The sequence below is a fragment of the Penicillium soppii genome, assembly GCF_028829465.1.
Source record: "Penicillium soppii strain IBT 18220 chromosome Unknown utg000004l, whole genome shotgun sequence".
NCBI lineage: Eukaryota > Fungi > Ascomycota > Eurotiomycetes > Eurotiales > Aspergillaceae > Penicillium > Penicillium soppii.
The window spans coordinates 1,564,040-1,580,427 of record NW_026643234.1 but is presented as its reverse complement, the minus strand read 5'-3'; the positions used below and the strand labels follow the sequence as shown (position 1 = coordinate 1,580,427).

At 46.9% G+C, this 16,388-nt stretch overlaps 5 protein-coding genes across 5 annotated transcripts; 3 read left to right on the top strand and 2 right to left on the bottom strand.

Annotated features, from left to right (window-relative positions):
* Positions 1-742: 742 nt before the first annotated feature.
* Positions 743-2,088, bottom strand: N7529_004013 (uncharacterized protein; the record flags this gene model as incomplete). The annotated part of the gene is made up of 7 exons (XM_057239540.1): positions 743-817; positions 875-1,214; positions 1,267-1,498; positions 1,555-1,663; positions 1,724-1,852; positions 1,908-1,951; positions 2,010-2,088. 7 exons carry the CDS (start codon positions 2,086-2,088, stop codon positions 743-745), a joined length of 1,008 nt encoding a protein of 335 aa, XP_057098835.1.
* Positions 2,089-3,473: 1,385 nt separating this feature from the next.
* Positions 3,474-6,538, top strand: N7529_004012 (non-ribosomal peptide synthetase; the record flags this gene model as incomplete). The annotated part of the gene is given in 2 exon segments (XM_057239539.1): positions 3,474-4,846; positions 4,861-6,538. 2 exon segments carry the CDS (start codon positions 3,474-3,476, stop codon positions 6,536-6,538), a joined length of 3,051 nt encoding a protein of 1,016 aa, XP_057098834.1.
* A 415-nt stretch (positions 6,539-6,953) lies between these two features.
* On the bottom strand, positions 6,954-7,797 carry N7529_004011 (sugar O-acetyltransferase; the record flags this gene model as incomplete). The annotated part of the gene is made up of 3 exons (XM_057239538.1): positions 6,954-7,302; positions 7,372-7,608; positions 7,673-7,797. The coding sequence occupies 3 exons, from the start codon at positions 7,795-7,797 to the stop codon at positions 6,954-6,956; spliced, it is 711 nt and encodes a 236-aa protein (XP_057098833.1).
* An 822-nt stretch (positions 7,798-8,619) lies between these two features.
* On the top strand, positions 8,620-10,684 carry N7529_004010 (flavin-containing monooxygenase; the record flags this gene model as incomplete). The annotated part of the gene is made up of 5 exons (XM_057239537.1): positions 8,620-9,238; positions 9,294-9,400; positions 9,460-9,995; positions 10,047-10,506; positions 10,562-10,684. The coding sequence occupies 5 exons, from the start codon at positions 8,620-8,622 to the stop codon at positions 10,682-10,684; spliced, it is 1,845 nt and encodes a 614-aa protein (XP_057098832.1).
* A 3,406-nt stretch (positions 10,685-14,090) lies between these two features.
* Positions 14,091-15,538, top strand: N7529_004009 (MFS general substrate transporter; the record flags this gene model as incomplete). Its single annotated transcript, XM_057239536.1, has 3 exons — positions 14,091-14,340; positions 14,397-15,301; positions 15,366-15,538. Coding segments are annotated over exons 1-3 (1,272 nt in total), but the record flags the coding sequence as incomplete, so codon positions are not given.
* Positions 15,539-16,388: the final 850 nt, after the last annotated feature.

Genomic DNA, 16,388 nt, shown 5'->3' with positions numbered 1-16,388 from the left:
ATTGTGGATGGCAGGATCCAAGGAAGCCACATGTTGGGGCTGCTGTGTATGTTTCGTGCTTGAATACCTGCTGAGACTGCAGATGCAAGTTTCTAGTGGATGTCTGCACTTTTAAGATCCGCGATAAGCAGACTCATGGCTAAGGGGATGTCTCCTGGAAAATATCTTAGATGAAGAGTCTAATGCAAGGGTGACATGCGGAGGATGTTGGCTTTGCTGCTATTGAGGAAAGGCGTCTAGTGTAGAGACCCACATGACAGCCAGCCCCATAACCATAGCGCGTTCTGATAAGATCTACACGAATCATAAAAAGCAACTAATGGTCCTATTTCAATAAATTTCAAAGATCGGCATAATATATCATAGAATTCCAAATTCGGTGCAGGCCAGTAAACAATGAAGCCGATGGATTCAGCTCTTGGTAATATTCCCAATGACCCCAGATGTAGAAGTTTTGAGAACTCAATCAGCAGTCCTTGTAGCTATAATACAATGGTTATTAAATACAAGCTGAGCTCAGCTTTTGATAATAGTCGATCAGTCAATAACTGTACATTCAATATTTACCAGACTTAAATGCTTTTAAATTTAGTGCCACTGGAGAACCTTCCTCGAAAGTATTCTGATATATTCAAATAAAAGACTTCAATAGTAAACAAGCTACGTCGTACAAACAAAGCACTGAAAGGATTACTCCTTGCTTGATGCCCGATGAACGGCCAGCATACTTCCTAGTAGGCGTTCATGCGTCCTCGGTCAGGGCAGCTTTCACCAGACACTCAGCCTTATTCTGGTAATCACAGAAAATAGTGATTGCCTAAGTGGAATCAGCAGGCGGCTCTAACGAATCTCCATTAGGCGGCAGAAATCTTACCTGAGAGAGCTTGAACTGCGCCTTGCCATCGTCAACATGATCGAAATCCAAGCGATATTTGGCTTCGTCATCTTTGTACGAAGGATATGCCAGTTTCTCTTGGAAACTCAACGCGGCCCCAAACAGTGACAGCTCATTCACCTCTATCTCTGATCTGTTGATTGATTTCAAAGCTCGTAAATCATCGGGCACGATGGTGAGAGCATCAACCCCTGCCAATTGCAAAAGCTCATCCACTCCAACAGTTGCGCACGCTTTGACCTTGGTTGGGAGCGACTGCTGGGTATACCACTGCTGCGCTTGCACGCAAATGTCGAGTAGTGGGTTCGAGTCTTCGTAGCTGCGCGGACCCCAGTTAATACAGTACCGGGAATTCAAGATCTCAATCTTACTGTTCATCAAAAAGCGCCTTAAGCTCGTGCACAAACGGGGAGATAGATACACAGCCAACCTCGCCTGCCAGTACTGCTTGCTCCATGGTGAAGAGAGTTGTTCCAAGAACCTTGATGTTACTATATCTCAGTTCCCGACAGGCTTGCAGACCTTCCCAGGTGGCCGGGACCTTCATGACCAGGTGAGATGTGTTAAAAGACGGCTCGATCACCTTGCACAAGTGATGGAGGCCTATTAAATCCGGATCTTCAGCTACTGTGATGCCTGTTGACTTTGGAGATACATACGTTTTCCCGTTTCGATGATCCGTTGCTTCGAGTATGAGTAGCGTGGGTTGGCCATTACATGCATGGCACCATCTACCATCGGCACGAGTTCCATTGCCAGGTAGATGGCCTTTCCTCGAGGTTAGCTTCGCTCACAATAAACCCCATAAGAAACTGGAAAATGCCATACTGCAATTTCGACTGCAAGCTCAGTAAAAGTCACCGAGGGGAATTGTCCATGAATGCTCGCAGCAAGCTTAATAGACCGGCCAAGGAGTTCCTTCCTGCTACTCTTCGCTAGTTCCGTATAGTATTCATACTGATTGAAGCAGATGTTAATATCTCATAGACAGTTCTTGATGCGAGAGACGTACCTGATTGGAGGTGCAGTCGATGCACCCTCCCAGTTCTCTCGCCGCTTCAACGGTTTATTAGCATTATGCTGATGCGGAGAATGCCTTAACTGGCTCTTTTACCATCAATGTCAAAAGTATCCAGGTCCACCTGTGTTTTCGTACGGAGATGGTCCAGCAGATTGACTTCGGGGCACTTCATGATGCGGTACGGAGGTAGAAGCGTAGCTATCTGAAATTGTGTCACTCAATAAGACCTATGGATATTTATAACTGAAAGTCTTGATACTAACAAGAACGGATAAGTCTCCCCATCAGATATTACCCCACGTGATTTTGCCCTTGTTTCACTCATGGGGCACATGTATGCGAGGCTAGTCATGACGACAACACCCATGAATCTTGTTGGAGTAGAGCTATGCAGCTGCGAGTGGACGCACTGTCGAACTGAGCTATACGCATATAGCCCGATGGCCGTCTACAACGTAGCGGTCTGGAGGCGGCCCCCGCATCATTCGCCTGGTTTCCTTTTTACTAGCCCAGTACGAAGTGTATCAAATTTAAGAAAATAAATCGAAATCCTACGTAAAGATCGTAATTTCTCTGAGATATTTTCTGAAGGCATGTGTGTCATATGGAGCTAGCTCTCTCTGCTGTTTGAGTTTGATCTTTTTTAAACTTCAGCCAGCCACCATTTACTGTTTGCCTTCTATTCGTGCCTCGGTAGTCTGCACGGTGGGCTCTGAAAGGAGCCCTTTCCCAACCGATCACCAATGAGTGCAATCTTATTATGTCAGAGTGCAAATTTGTAGCCTTCTATCAGTTGCTTTTACTTATAAATAGAAGGATATCGAAGTATACGGAGTATAGTAACTAATGTCTATTCTTCATTGCGGATCTTTGGAACCCGGAGTGTTGGGTGGGTCCACTAAACAGGCACGGAGCTGAGAAAAAAGCAAAACAAAAATAAGAGCAGATGCAGACAGAAATAGTTCGTATTAAAATTAGAGTTAGAGTCAATTTTTGTTTACTTTCTTTTTCACTTCGTCACATATGTATATGTGTGGGTCAATGATGATCTTGAGATCGGGAGTGGTCCGAGGGCCCAGATGTAGACAACACACTTTTCCTCCGAAGGTACGAGCCGTAAAAGGCCCGTGCAGTGCAGAGAGAATAACTACGTACTTTTTACCTTGTACACCGCAACCGATCTTTCTCCAGGCTTATTCTCAATCGGAAAATCGCGTTTGCAGATCGTGTCATGTTTAAGGGATCATGCCTTCGATACAGTACAGCACCACTACCTGCATATGTATGTAGGTACAGCATAAGGTATATTTTACCGTAGGATTACAAGGACAGGGATGAGGTCTCCCATTGCACTATCGTCATTGGATTTGCTGAAGGTCGGGGAATGTAGGCGACCTGTAATGGACGAATTATCTGTATACAGAAGGGCAAAGCTGTAGACTTGCAAGGTTGTAAGATATGGTACTACGTATAATTAGAAAGAGACTTATCAAAGTGTACAGTGGTGTGTATACTCTAGAATTTTCTCTTCTCTCCATTGAATTCACCGATTGAAGCATGCTTGATCAGTCCTTCTCCTATGACTGCAGAGATGATATCGGTCTCGCCCAGCTTCTACAACAACAGCTGAAGCTGTTCGGCGAGGAGGTTGCAATTGAGAGCGATGGGCGCTCTATCACCTTTCACGAGTTGCACTTGAAAGCATTGGACCTGGTGCACAAAATCCGCAAATATCAGATTCGCCCCGAAGAACCTATTGGCATCCTGACGTCGCGTGGGGCCAGCCATATAATCTCTCAGGTTGCTATTGTGTATGCGGGTGCATCTTGCGTCCCTCTCGATGGCGAGCATTCGGATCAACACCTCGGCAATCTTCTACAGAACCTGGGTGGTTCGATAATATTGACTAGCATGCTGTACCAATCCCGGCTCCCCGAGTTCAAGCACATCGCTGTCACTCCAGTCTCGGAGACGAGTGCTGCCTTGAACACGATTGAGGTTTCCAGAAACGGGCCAATGTCCCGGACTCATCTCTTCCACACCTCTGGATCGACAGGAAAACCCAAAGCGGTGCAAGTATTGGCTGTGGGGCTGGTTAACTTGGTATTTAACGAATTCCAACCGGTGCACCGAGGACATCGCCTCGCCCATGTCTCCCATATTGGATTCGACGTCTCACTGTGGGAAATTTGGTCGGCGCTGTTGCACGGAGCTACATTGGTGGTCTTCGACCGCGGTGACATATTGGACCCTTGGATCTTCACGGAACGGTTAAAAAAAGAAAAAATCGATGTGATGTGGCAGACAACTTCACTGTTGGCCACCGTCGCCTTGACATGCCCCAAGGCCTATTCCAACGTTGATACACTTTTGACTGGCGGAGAAGCAATCAATCTCCAAACTATCCGGGTAATTCTAGCCAACGGCCCACCACGACGCCTTTTCAATGTCTACGGCCCGACGGAACTATCTGTCTTCACTACATATCATCAGGTTTCCGTCGAGGACGTCACCAGCGGCCATATACCGATCGGGAGACCCTTGGGAAACTACGCAGCCTTTGTTGTGGATGATGATCTGCAGCCAGTATCTGATGGTACGGTCGGCGAACTGCTAGTCGGCGGTGCGGGCGTTGCAGCGGGCTATTTCGCTAATCCAGAGAAGACTGCCATGGTATTCGTCAACGTGCCTCATCTCCCTGTTACCTGCAAAATGAGCACAGGCTTGCTCTATCGCACCGGTGACCTGGTGCGAAGGGATAGGGCAGGAATCATTTCCTATGTTGGCCGCGGAGACAACCAGGTAAAAATTCTGGGCCAGCGAGTAGAGCTGGAATCGATTGAAAGGTGCCTCGTGAAGACAATGCTTGTATCCACGGCGGTGGCCATGAAGGTGGAGGCGGAAGACGAAGGAGGCTCCATGCTGCTGGCGTATGTCATCCCAGTCTCGGACAAGATTACCCCCAAGAGATCATTCGGAGCTATCGTGAGCAAGAGCCGCAGATGATGGTCCCGCGACTCAACTTGGTGGGACGTCTTGCGCTCACTCGCAGTGGAAAGATCGACCGAAAAGTTCTTGCCCGGGAGTACAGTGAGCACCTCCAGTCAATGAGAAGCGCGCGTAGCCAGCTCAATATGGCAGACGACGTCGAAAGCCGGCTCCGTACAATATGGCTTGATATCCTGCAAGTTGTGGGGATTAACCTCAAAAGTACTGATGACTTCTTCGCACTTGGCGGTACATCCTTACAAACGGCCCTTCTGGTATCGAAAATCCAGCAGTCATTTGGCGTTGGGATTCGTGTGGCGGCGTTGTTCGAAAAGCCCACGTTAAAAGACATGTGCGATCTAGTGACTGAAGCTCGGAATGGAACACACTTGGCCGACAACACCTCCGATATGGCGATTTGGCTTCAAGACTCTATTCTTGGCAGGGACCTCAGGCCTATCCCTGGCTCGTTGCCCAATTGGAAAGCCAAGCTAGAGGGCCGGGTTTTTGTTACAGGGGTGACTGGCTTTGTTGGTGCATTCTTTCTGGCAGAGCTTGTTGCTATGCCGGAGGTAAATAAAGTCGCGTGTCTGGTACGAGGCCAAGATCAGGCCGAAGCGCTGCTGCGAATTGAGCGATCCCTAGAAAAGTATGGGTTAAGCTTGGGGCCAGTGCAAAAGAGCAAAATCCTCGCTGTTCCCGGGGACTTTGCCCAGGCCGACCTAGGACTGAGTGGGAAGAACTATCGAGCTTGGGCAGAGTGGTCAAGTGTTGTGTTTCACCTGGGCGCACAAGTCGACTTCTTGCAACCTTACTCGAGCCATCGGGCCGCGAATGTATTGGGCACCTTAAATATGATTCGATTTTCCAACACCGAGCGCCCGAAGGCCCTACACTACACATCGAGTATCAGTGCTTTTGGTCCTACGGGGATGGTTATGGGGGCAAATACCCCAATATCGGAGGATGAGAAGCCAGCTGCCCATATCAAGGCCCTCTCATACGACACGGGATATGCGCAGAGCAAGTGCGTAGCCGAAGGAATCGTCTGGGACGCGGTCAAGAATGGGCTGCCAGTAACGATCCACCGCCTGGGGTTCGTGCTAGGGCATAGCAAGACCGGGATAATTAATTCAGGGGACTTCTTTGGCCGAGTGATCCCCGCCTGTATCCGAATGGGCTGCTTCCCACTCCTCCCACGGCAGCGAGAGGACTTTGTTTCCGTGGACTGGGTTGTTTCCACCATTTTACATATTGCATCCAGCCCAGGCAATCATGGCCAGGCCTATAACCTTGTCCAGCCAGATCCTGCCTCCGTCATCAATCTGTCTACCACATTTGACTTGATTGACCAACTCGTTGAGGACCGACGCATGCGAGAAGTCCCATACTCGGACTGGATCCAGGCTCTTTCCCTGAACCCTGATCCCCAGTTGCTTGGTTTGATCCCTATGTTAACGGAAAAGGTCAGAGGGGACCTCACCCGGTGGCAGATGCAGCAAGATATGCCTCTGTTTAGCACAGAGAACCTCCATCGCGCCCTCGCTGGTGCGCCGGACCTGTTGCTTTGCCCCAATCCCTTAACCCTGATTCCAAAATATTTTCGATATTGGTTGCAAGCAGCTAACCTTTGACACTGTTACTTTACCTTCGAGATATTGATTTTGGGTAACATTGAGGGCTACTGCATCAGGATCATGTCACGAAATCCACCTCTGGTGCCCTTTGACTACGATGAGCGTGGTCAACACTTTCTGTGTACTAGACAAAAGGTATATATAGCTCAAGTCAACTTTGATTCGTAATAGGAAAGTCCTCGCCACGCTTCAGGCCGTACAACGTCCAGTAATCGACCCTGTAACCACGTGATTCACCCTGTTCTGTGGCCACTGTACGACCAGGGATTTGTGTTGTGAATTGACAATCTATCAGATGAGGTGTATGGGTCTCAAGGCCGGATCACATTGGAACTCTATGTAGATGGAGTAGAAAATTTCTTTAGCCACAGAAATCTCACATTCAGTCCTCTCCCTTCATGACTCAAGTTCGTCAAAGATCCCGGTATGGGTTATTGGGATCCTTCTCCTCTTCTTCAGCGGACTGAATGGTTCTTTTCACCCGACACGGATTACCATAGGCCACAGAAAAGGGCGGAATACTTTTGGTCACCACGGACCCGGCGCCGATAGTGCAGCCCTCGCCAATGGAAACTCCAGGCAAGATGATGACATTTGCTCCGATCCAACAATCGTTGCCGATGAAGATCGGATGGCCGAACTCGACGAGTTTGCGGCGAGACAGAACACTGGTATCGTGGCCCGCGGACAACAGGCTGACACCGGTGCCGATCATCACTCTGTCGCCAATGACTACGATGCTGGTGTCCAGTACGGTCATGCTGGGGAGCCGAGATTAGCCCTTGATTTCAATCTTCGCGAAATAGAGAAAAGAGAATATGACTGCTTACTTCCAATTAATAAAAGTATCTTTGCCGATGGAAATATTGCACCCATAGTCAGGGAGAAAGGGTGGTTCGATGAAAGTATTGTCTCCGACTTTTCCCAGGAGCTTTCTCAGTAGCTCTAGACGGACGTCGGCTATTTTCGCAGAGTCGACCGTCTTTGTGTCGAGGTTATTGAAGTCGGCTGCGCGACCACGAGCACGATGGCGCGCTTCGATCAAGACCGGTACGAAAGGGTCATAGCTTTCCAGCGTGGTCAGTTAGCTGTAAGCTAAAGAATGTACAACTTGAATATCGAACTGCTCACAGCATGCCTGAGACCATCTTCTCATAATCTTCACACATGGGCGTATCCCGCAGACCCTTCGCCATCTCGATGATATCCGGGCGCTTTTGTTTCGCAGCCACATTATAGCTTGATGGCACAGTCATGTTTGCTAGGATAATATCGAAAATGTCGTTTAGTAGTAAACACTAGGTCAATTTAGCAGGTGGTGAAATAACAACAACAAAAATGAAACGACAAAAGATTGCATCAAGTTTCATGGAATTAAAGTGGGAAGCGGGCAGGTATCGAGCAGTCATCCCGCAGAATAAAACCTCATCACATGCACTTCTGCGTTGTTCCAAAGACCTGCATTAGTAAAGACTGACATGTCCCAGCTACATCTAATATCTATTGTGGAATCAGGCAGTTATTGGCTGAGTGACTCGTACTGAAAACAAGCGGGAATAGGATACTGTATCTCAGTATTGTCATTAACATGTACAACATGGCCCTGCCCGTGCCCCTGCAAATGCCCATCACAGTGCATAAAGCATGAAGTGTGGATTCACAGTCACCGCTTGTTTGTAAATTACATGCATGCAGACCAAGTGCAGTAGAGGTCTTTCTACAAGGGTATTGTTACCACCTATCATAATTGATACATCTACGGAGTACTCCGTAACTGAAAGGCAAACAGGCCCGAACAGTCTTATTCCAGATGCGGAAAAAAAGAGGGGACAGGAAAGAAACCACACAATGAAAGATAAACGAGATTCACTGCACGAAAGATTCTGCCTGGTTTAGTAAATATAAATACGGAATACCTTACCGAGGTAGCTGTGAACGGACGAGCTATCTTTACTGGGTCATATGTTATGATGAAATAAAACAATCAAGCATCAACAATCCTTTTGTTTGTTTTCGGTTATACGGTCATACTCAGTTACTTTATCTCATTTCCCCCCTCACTATCACTCCAAGACATCATGACTGTTACCAAGAATCAAGACCATGTTATCCAGATTGGTACAACACCAACCGTTGACCCAGCAAAGGTAGACGCATGCTCAATTGCCCAAGAATGGATCGAAGGGTTGGAGAGCTACCTGGTGGACAACAACTCCACGCCCCTCTCGGACCTATTTCATCAAGACTCCTGGTGGCGGGACATGCTCGTGATGGCGTGGGACTTTCATACCGTCAAGGGCCTCGCCCGCATTGAGCCATTTGTCAGTCAGAAACAGCCCAGGGTGCAGCTGAGCCAACTTCGTCTTCAAAGAGAAAACAAAGGACAGCCGGCAATTGACATGCCTGTCCAAGGAGTAACCTGGATAACCTCGATGTTTTTCTTTGAAACCCGGGTTGGTCGCGGTAGTGGAGTCATTTATCTCACGCAGGCCACAGAGGATGGACCGTGGAAAGCGTATTCGGTGTATGTGGCTCTTCAGGAGTTAGAAAATATGCAAGAACAGATTGGTTCTAGACGACCAGAAGGGACGATTGAATCGATGCCCGGGGGATTTACTCGGGGCACATGGCTCGAACGTCGGGCCAAAGAGGTCGAGTTCTTGGAAAATGAACCCGCAGTTCTGATCGTTGGTGCAGGTAAGCTCTACTCGGGTTCAAATCCCTTGGTAATCATGGAACTGATTCTCCTCAGGTCAATCCGGCCTCAATGTTGCGGCTCGACTACATTCCCTCGGCATATCCTGTTTGATTGTAGAAAAGAACGCACGAGTGGGCGATAATTGGAGGAAACGATACAGAGTACGTTACTATATCCCCCATCACCTGCCCAGCAAATGCACGATTTAACAGATTGCTAGACTCTAGTCACCCACGACCATGCCGAAACCTGCCACATGGCTTACCTGCCATTCCCAAAGAATTGGCCTAAGTACTCATCGAAAGACAAGTTAGCTGATTGGCTCGAAGCCTACGCTACCATCATGGAGTTGAACATATGGTGCAATTCTGAAGTTCAGGCGGCGCAATATGATAAGTCGACCAGGCAGTGGTCAGTCTCTCTTGCACGGAACAGCGAGAAGCGAACCCTTCAGACAAGACACATTGTATGGTGCACGGGACACCTGGGAACACCTCGGGTCCCTACTTTCCCGGGACAATCTGACTATCAAGGGACCGTTTATCACACCAGTGAGCATACCGACGCCCGGCAGCATGCTCCCAAAGGGAAACGTGTGGTCGTCGTAGGTACTGGGAATAGTGGACACGATATCGCGCAGGATTTCTATGAACAAGGAGCGCGAGTCACTCTGCTTCAACGAGGTCCGACATATGTTTTAACGGAGAAGAATGGCTTACCTTTGCTACCAGAAAACCTGGGGCTTGAGGACGTTCTGTAAGACTAACTCCTATAAGAAGCTGTTTTTCCATTGCTGATATGATCCAGTGATAAAACCCCGATAGAAGACTTGGACGTACTTTCGGAGAGTTTGCCATGGCCTGTCACCCTCGCCTTGTGTGTTGACCTGACAAAGCGTATTTCTGCCGCAGACAAAGATACCCTTTGCGGGCTGGAAGAGGCTGGGTTTAGGCTCGACTTCGGCCATGATGGCGCCGGAATCTTGCGCCTCATTATCTCCAAAGGTGGGGGATACTATATCGACTTTGGCTGCAGTCAACTCATCATCGACCGTAAGATCCAGCTGAAGAGCTGCCCAGAAGGTATCGCGGGATTTAATCAGCAAGGTCTCCTCCTGGGAGACGGCAGTCATGTGGAGGCCGACATTGTCGTTCTTGCAACAGGCTATGAGAACATGCGAGATTCAGTGAGAAGAATCCTTGGTGAGGGAGTGGCAGATCGATGCAACGATGTCTGGGGGCTGGATGAAGAGGGAGAAATCAAGACTGTAAGGCGCCACCGACCTATTTTTTATCGTCATTATGCTCACATTCGGTTTTTAGATATGGAGACCCAGTGGCCATCCTGGATTCTGGTTTATGGGGGGAAGCTTGTCTCTCTGTCGAATTTATTCCCGATTTGTAGCTTTGCAGATTGCCGCGGTCGAGGCTGGTATTACCGCGTAGTCATCGATCTCAAACAAGCTCATTTCCAAGTTTTCCTTTTTCGCCAACCAATACATTTATCTTTCGTGACAAATAATGGTTCACAAAGAAAAAGCAAAAAATCAATAACCAATAGATCAAGATTTTGACCGCCAATGACCACCCTTACCTGGTACTCTAGGGATCCCCCGAGACAGCTGAACAATCTTTCAGCAGCCAGCAAAAAATCAATTATCAATAGATCGAAACATTGTCTGCCAATGACCACCCTTACCTGGTACTATAGGGGTCCTCCGAGACAGCTGAACAATCTCTCAGCAGCCACTACGTCAGAATCAATACTTTGTTTGAAGGGTGGTAATACTACCACACCCCTTTGGTTGTCACCACACCCTCTGCCTGAGAAATCGGTCAACATATGACCGCTTTTCTCACCGCTTTTCTGTCAATGCACCACACCTAAGGGTACCTTTCCACTGTATAAATTCCTAACACAATTAAGTACCTTTAAGCGTTACTTTTTAACACATAGTAAAGATGAAAATATTATTAAGACAATTCTTGTTTGCATTGCGAATTCTGAGCTTTCTCCATTATTTTTAACCTCATTTATATTTTCAATATAACCTCACATTCCTGCTACCACCGACACAGACATACAGTACGCCAAAGGAAGCGATCGATTCTCTTAACGACTTCGCACGCCTATACGGATACACCATTTCAATTCTCCGCTCAAATAATGACTTAGAAAGGCATAAAGAAGACAATCTAAATTTACTATAATCATAGTCGCATATACCGAGGTCGGAGTGATAGTGCAGAGCGTAAAAGTTAAACAAATACACGTGTAATCAATTATCCCTTCAAGGTATCACTTCAATTAGACCAGCCAATAGGGATTTAGCCTCTTTTAATAGGGGATCCAATCCATAATCGTCACCTTTCGCCTCCATCTACTCATGTTACACACCAAACTAAAGAGCGTGCCACGAACGCAGATGAAATACAGAAAGGCTTTGACGTTAGCCTAATAGATCCTTACTACCCTTCGGGAAGACGATCCTGATTCCTATATCACTGCCTAAGATATCCAAAACTTCGGGAGGAAGCTTAGAATTCTTAGCTAGTCGGACACCTCTCTATGCTTTATTAGTCGGGCTCCCCAAAGACGGTGAGTAGATCTTTGAGTATAAATTTAATAACAAGAATTATATAACTGCTTTATTATATATATAAATCAAGCGTTACGAGGTTAAAGCTAAACCCTTGGTTGATTTCCATAGACTATACGTATTATAAGACTAATACATACGGTCTCCCTTTACTAGACATCGTTAGCCTCGCCACAACTAGCTCTTCATTTTATCTTAGCCTTGTCTTTATAAAGGATAAGAAAGATAACACTTACGAGGCCATTCTGAACTATTTGGCCGAAGCATATAAATTTTATAGCATCACCCCCACCCCGTACAAATCTAAACAATAAGGAGAAAGCATTGATAAATACTATTCAATGCTATCTTCCCATCGACGAAGAATATAATATATGTATAGCATGCTATAATGAACATCATAAAGAAGGCATGCCTAATTATATCTAATTAGATTAGACAAGCACTCTGATTGTTACGTATATGGACTCTGGACCGTTCCTTCCAAAGTCTTACAAAAAGACCACTAGTGATATCCGACCAGGATATCACTCTAGAGTTTCCACTATGTAATGCCTTCCCGGGGGGACGCAGACCGGTCCAACCCGATATATCAGCCCCACGCATTGGCCCTGGCACCAGTCCGCATGAACCCAGTCCGTATGAACCCAGTCCGCATGAACCCATCCGCATGAACCCAGTCCGCATGAACCCATCCGCATGAACCCAGTCCGCATGAACCCAGTCCGCATGAACCCAGTCCGCATGAACCCAGTCCGTGATACAGTCCGCAAACTAATCTACATCGAGTAATCCGACTCCCCGACGTCGCCTCAATAAAAGAAGCTCAAGAACCCCGAGAGAAGGTTGATAAAGGGTAGAAGAAGATGATAAAGCAGATTAACCGGGTCAATTATACTATAACAGTTAAGGGATATAATCAGAAGTAGGAATACTTCAAAAAGCAGTATCGTAACCCAATCCTCGAGTCGTTATCGACTACATCCAAAGCGAATGGCTAGACGATTGCCCTAAGAAGTTTCTTCATTACCATGCCTCGTATTACCTTCATCTTAATAACATCACGACATCCCGGACTGAGGAAGCACAATAGTTGCTAAAGCAAGATCTTTATGTGTCAACGAATAGCGTATTAGTTGTTCTCTAGACCATTTGGCGCGCTTTGTAAATTCACGTCGCTAAGGTCACTAATGAAATTAAGAATAATAAGATCATAATCCCAATTAGAACTGGCTTATTAGCTTTAGGGCTATTCAAGCTAGCTATTAGAAGAGTTTCGTTTAAGGCAATGAAGCATAGAACAGATATTCGAACGCAATTTCTTCCACCCGCGGAAAATGATCCAGTGATCCACCCGGTTTGTGTCTGCAATTTTAAGGAAACAGTTAGGTTACTATGCATCCAATTGATCAAGTAGTATCTGGATAAAGGCAAGAGCTTAGAGACTGAATTTTTTTAGCACTAGCATTTGCGCAGTGTTAACACAGACCGATTGATCCTCGACTTCTGAAACAGGATCCACTCCCTGTGCGACGACGAGGGCGTTCTCGGGGTGCACGCAATTCTATTAGCTTCAACCAGCAGTGAGCACCCAGAAATGCACACAACAGAGCGCCCAGCTTGTGCCATTCTTACCCAATCCATTGACCCAACATGAGCGCTCAGTTCACCTATTCGTATTCATTCGAGCATACTCTCGCGCAGGAAGGTGGTCGGGGTCGGAGATGGTGAGGGCGCTGAGGATACTAATGTTTGATAAATTAGTTAAGGTTCGTGAAGGTCATGTAGGCATAGAAAGCATCATTATTGTAGATATGAGCATGAAATTGTGACCATAAGGAGTGCATTCTTTTACAATGTAAACCGGAATTCAAACTGGCAAAAATAAGTCCGGCAAAAAAAAATGATATACTGCAAAAACCACAAATTCAGGCATAGATCAGGCATAAATTGGCCTTGTTGCCTGCTTTCTCGGGCAGGGGGTGTGGTGACAACCAAAGGGGCGTGGTAGTATCATTACCCTATAAAAATAATATTCGGGCGTTCATTGTCTTCAATCTTTCCTTACCATTTACGATTTACCAGAGTCAAGATGGGCATGCCAATATCTAGCAACGACAGCAGTTTTTCTCAGCCATTTGGCTATCGTTGGCGCTCTTCAAAGCTTTTTATTCTTACTGTAGTATCAGTTGCAATGTTTTCCGGTTGCTAGTACATCTGCTCTTGGTAGTTTTCTGCTAACAACATTCTAGATACCTTCCTTTTCAGCTTCATCGTCCCAATCCTACCGCATATTCTCGAGGGTCGAATGCGACTGGCCCAGTCGCAAACGCAATTCCTAACATCCGTCATTCTTTCTATGAACGCATTAGTTTCGATTGCCCTGGCGCCGTTCACAGGCCACCTAGCGGATAAGGTCTCATCGAAGAACAACCTGCTGATCTTGTCATGGTTTGTGAACATAGTCGGCACGGTGATCACCGCCTGGTCCAGTACTTGTATGTACAAATCGTCAAAGATTACAGATGATTCGAGAAGTGACTGGATCTAACCGGTAGATTATCAGTGACTTTATTACTCGTTGGTCGATTGATACAAACCGTTGCCGGGTCTTTCATATGGATAGCTGGAATGGCACTTCTTGCCAACACCGTTGGGCCAAACCACCTAGCGAAATCCATTGGGTTCGCGACCTTATTCGTCTCGGTAGGACTTCTCTGTGGGCCAATGGTTTCGGGCACACTCTATCAGATTGTATCCTACTTAACCATGTGGACAAGCTCTTTTGTGGTGCTGGCGCTGGGAATTGCCTTGCAATTTCTCGTTCTTGAGGCCTCTCATTCAGAGGATGAGAGCTTTCAGAGCGACTCGTCTAGAGGCAGCGGAGAAGCACTCGTGTCCAACAACAAACCAGTTGAACAGCAACGGAGCGAGAACTCTCCCCTCCTGACCCATCAGTCTGACTCAGAACTCGGCTATCAAACACTCTCGGGGGTTGATGAGCATCTCACCCCGTACCAGAGTGCTCAGGAGATGCAGTCAGCCAAGCAAAATGTCTATATAATGCTGTTGAGTAAAAGCCGGGTCCTCACTGCACTACTAGCCGACATAGTATTTGCCATGATGATAGCTAGCTTTGAGACTACCATACCCATTCACATTAAACAGGTATTCGCCTGGGAAACGATGCAGGCCGGCCTTATCTTTCTCCTCATCCAACTACCATCCTTGGTCTTACTTGTCCCTGCAGGATGGCTGAAGGACCGGGTCGGTATGCATTATCCTGTTGCCGTGGGCTTCATACTGTTTGCGCCTTCTCTCTGGCTGCTTGGAGTACCTGGAGACGACGGATTCGAATGGGCAAATCACGGGAACACTGGTCAGACGATTTACATTGTCACGCTTCTGGCCATTGGAGCGTGGCGGACTCTGCTTCTCGGTTTTGGGGGGGTTCAAGTGATGCGTGAGTAGTCTTGCCTCCCTTCTACATCGAATTTCACTGAGTGTTGTCTTTTTGCTTGTCCTAGATGGTGCGAACGAGCTTATGGTTGAATTTCCAACAAATTTTGGCAGCGGCGGAGCATATTCCCGCGCCTTCTCACTGTCGAACATCAGCTGGAAACTTGGCATGTTTCTGGGGCCATTGTTGTCCGGTGTCTTGACCGACAGTGTTGGTTACTATTACATGAATGTATCCTTCGGTACGTTTCGTTTCTGTCTCTTTTTCCTTCGCGGACTAATTTCTTGCCGGTTAGCATTCCTATGTCTTATCACTGGAATCTCCACGCTTCTTGTTTTTAGTAGAAGTTAGACTGCTCCTTGCACTCCTGCCTGGGTCCCTTTTCACTGTCCATCCAGCTAGGTCTCAGCTCTATATAGCATATTATCATGTTAGTTTTCCAGCTGATGATTATTGAATCCATTTCAACCTCATTTGGTCTCATCAGAAGACGTAGTCACGCAGCGGCAGGTGATGGGGGAAAGCAATGCAAGTTCTCCTCCAGAAACAGACCAAAAAGCTGAGCAAAATAAGGAGTCCAAGATTCAGTCTCTTAATTGTTGTAATAATCTTGACGGTAGGGTAAACATTGCCGCTTCGGTGGATGCTAGCATGACTCTTAGATGGTCAAATATCCGAACTTGCACAATCCACTCATTATCGCCCTTGATTTGGAACCTACAGCATTCATGCGCTGGCTGTTTACGCAATCAGCTAGACTCTAAGTTACTTCTTTGCATCCTTTTCAGACCAGGCTATACCTAGCAGGCCACCACAGGATACATAAGAACTATACTCGGTCGACAATATTCTTCCCTTGTTCCCTTTTCTTATACATTCTCCTGCAGTGTAAATTAGGCTTAGTTTTGAGAACAAAAGCATAATACTAAAGTACCCCTCCCTGCATATGTGTACATCACATCATCCACTCCCCAGGCCGCCGGTTAGGGCTTCTTTGATGATTGCTGGATCGAATGGCATTCGTGGTACTTCGAACACGACTTCTAGTATCTCGGCTAGACCCAGTGAGATGACTGGTACGAAGGGATAC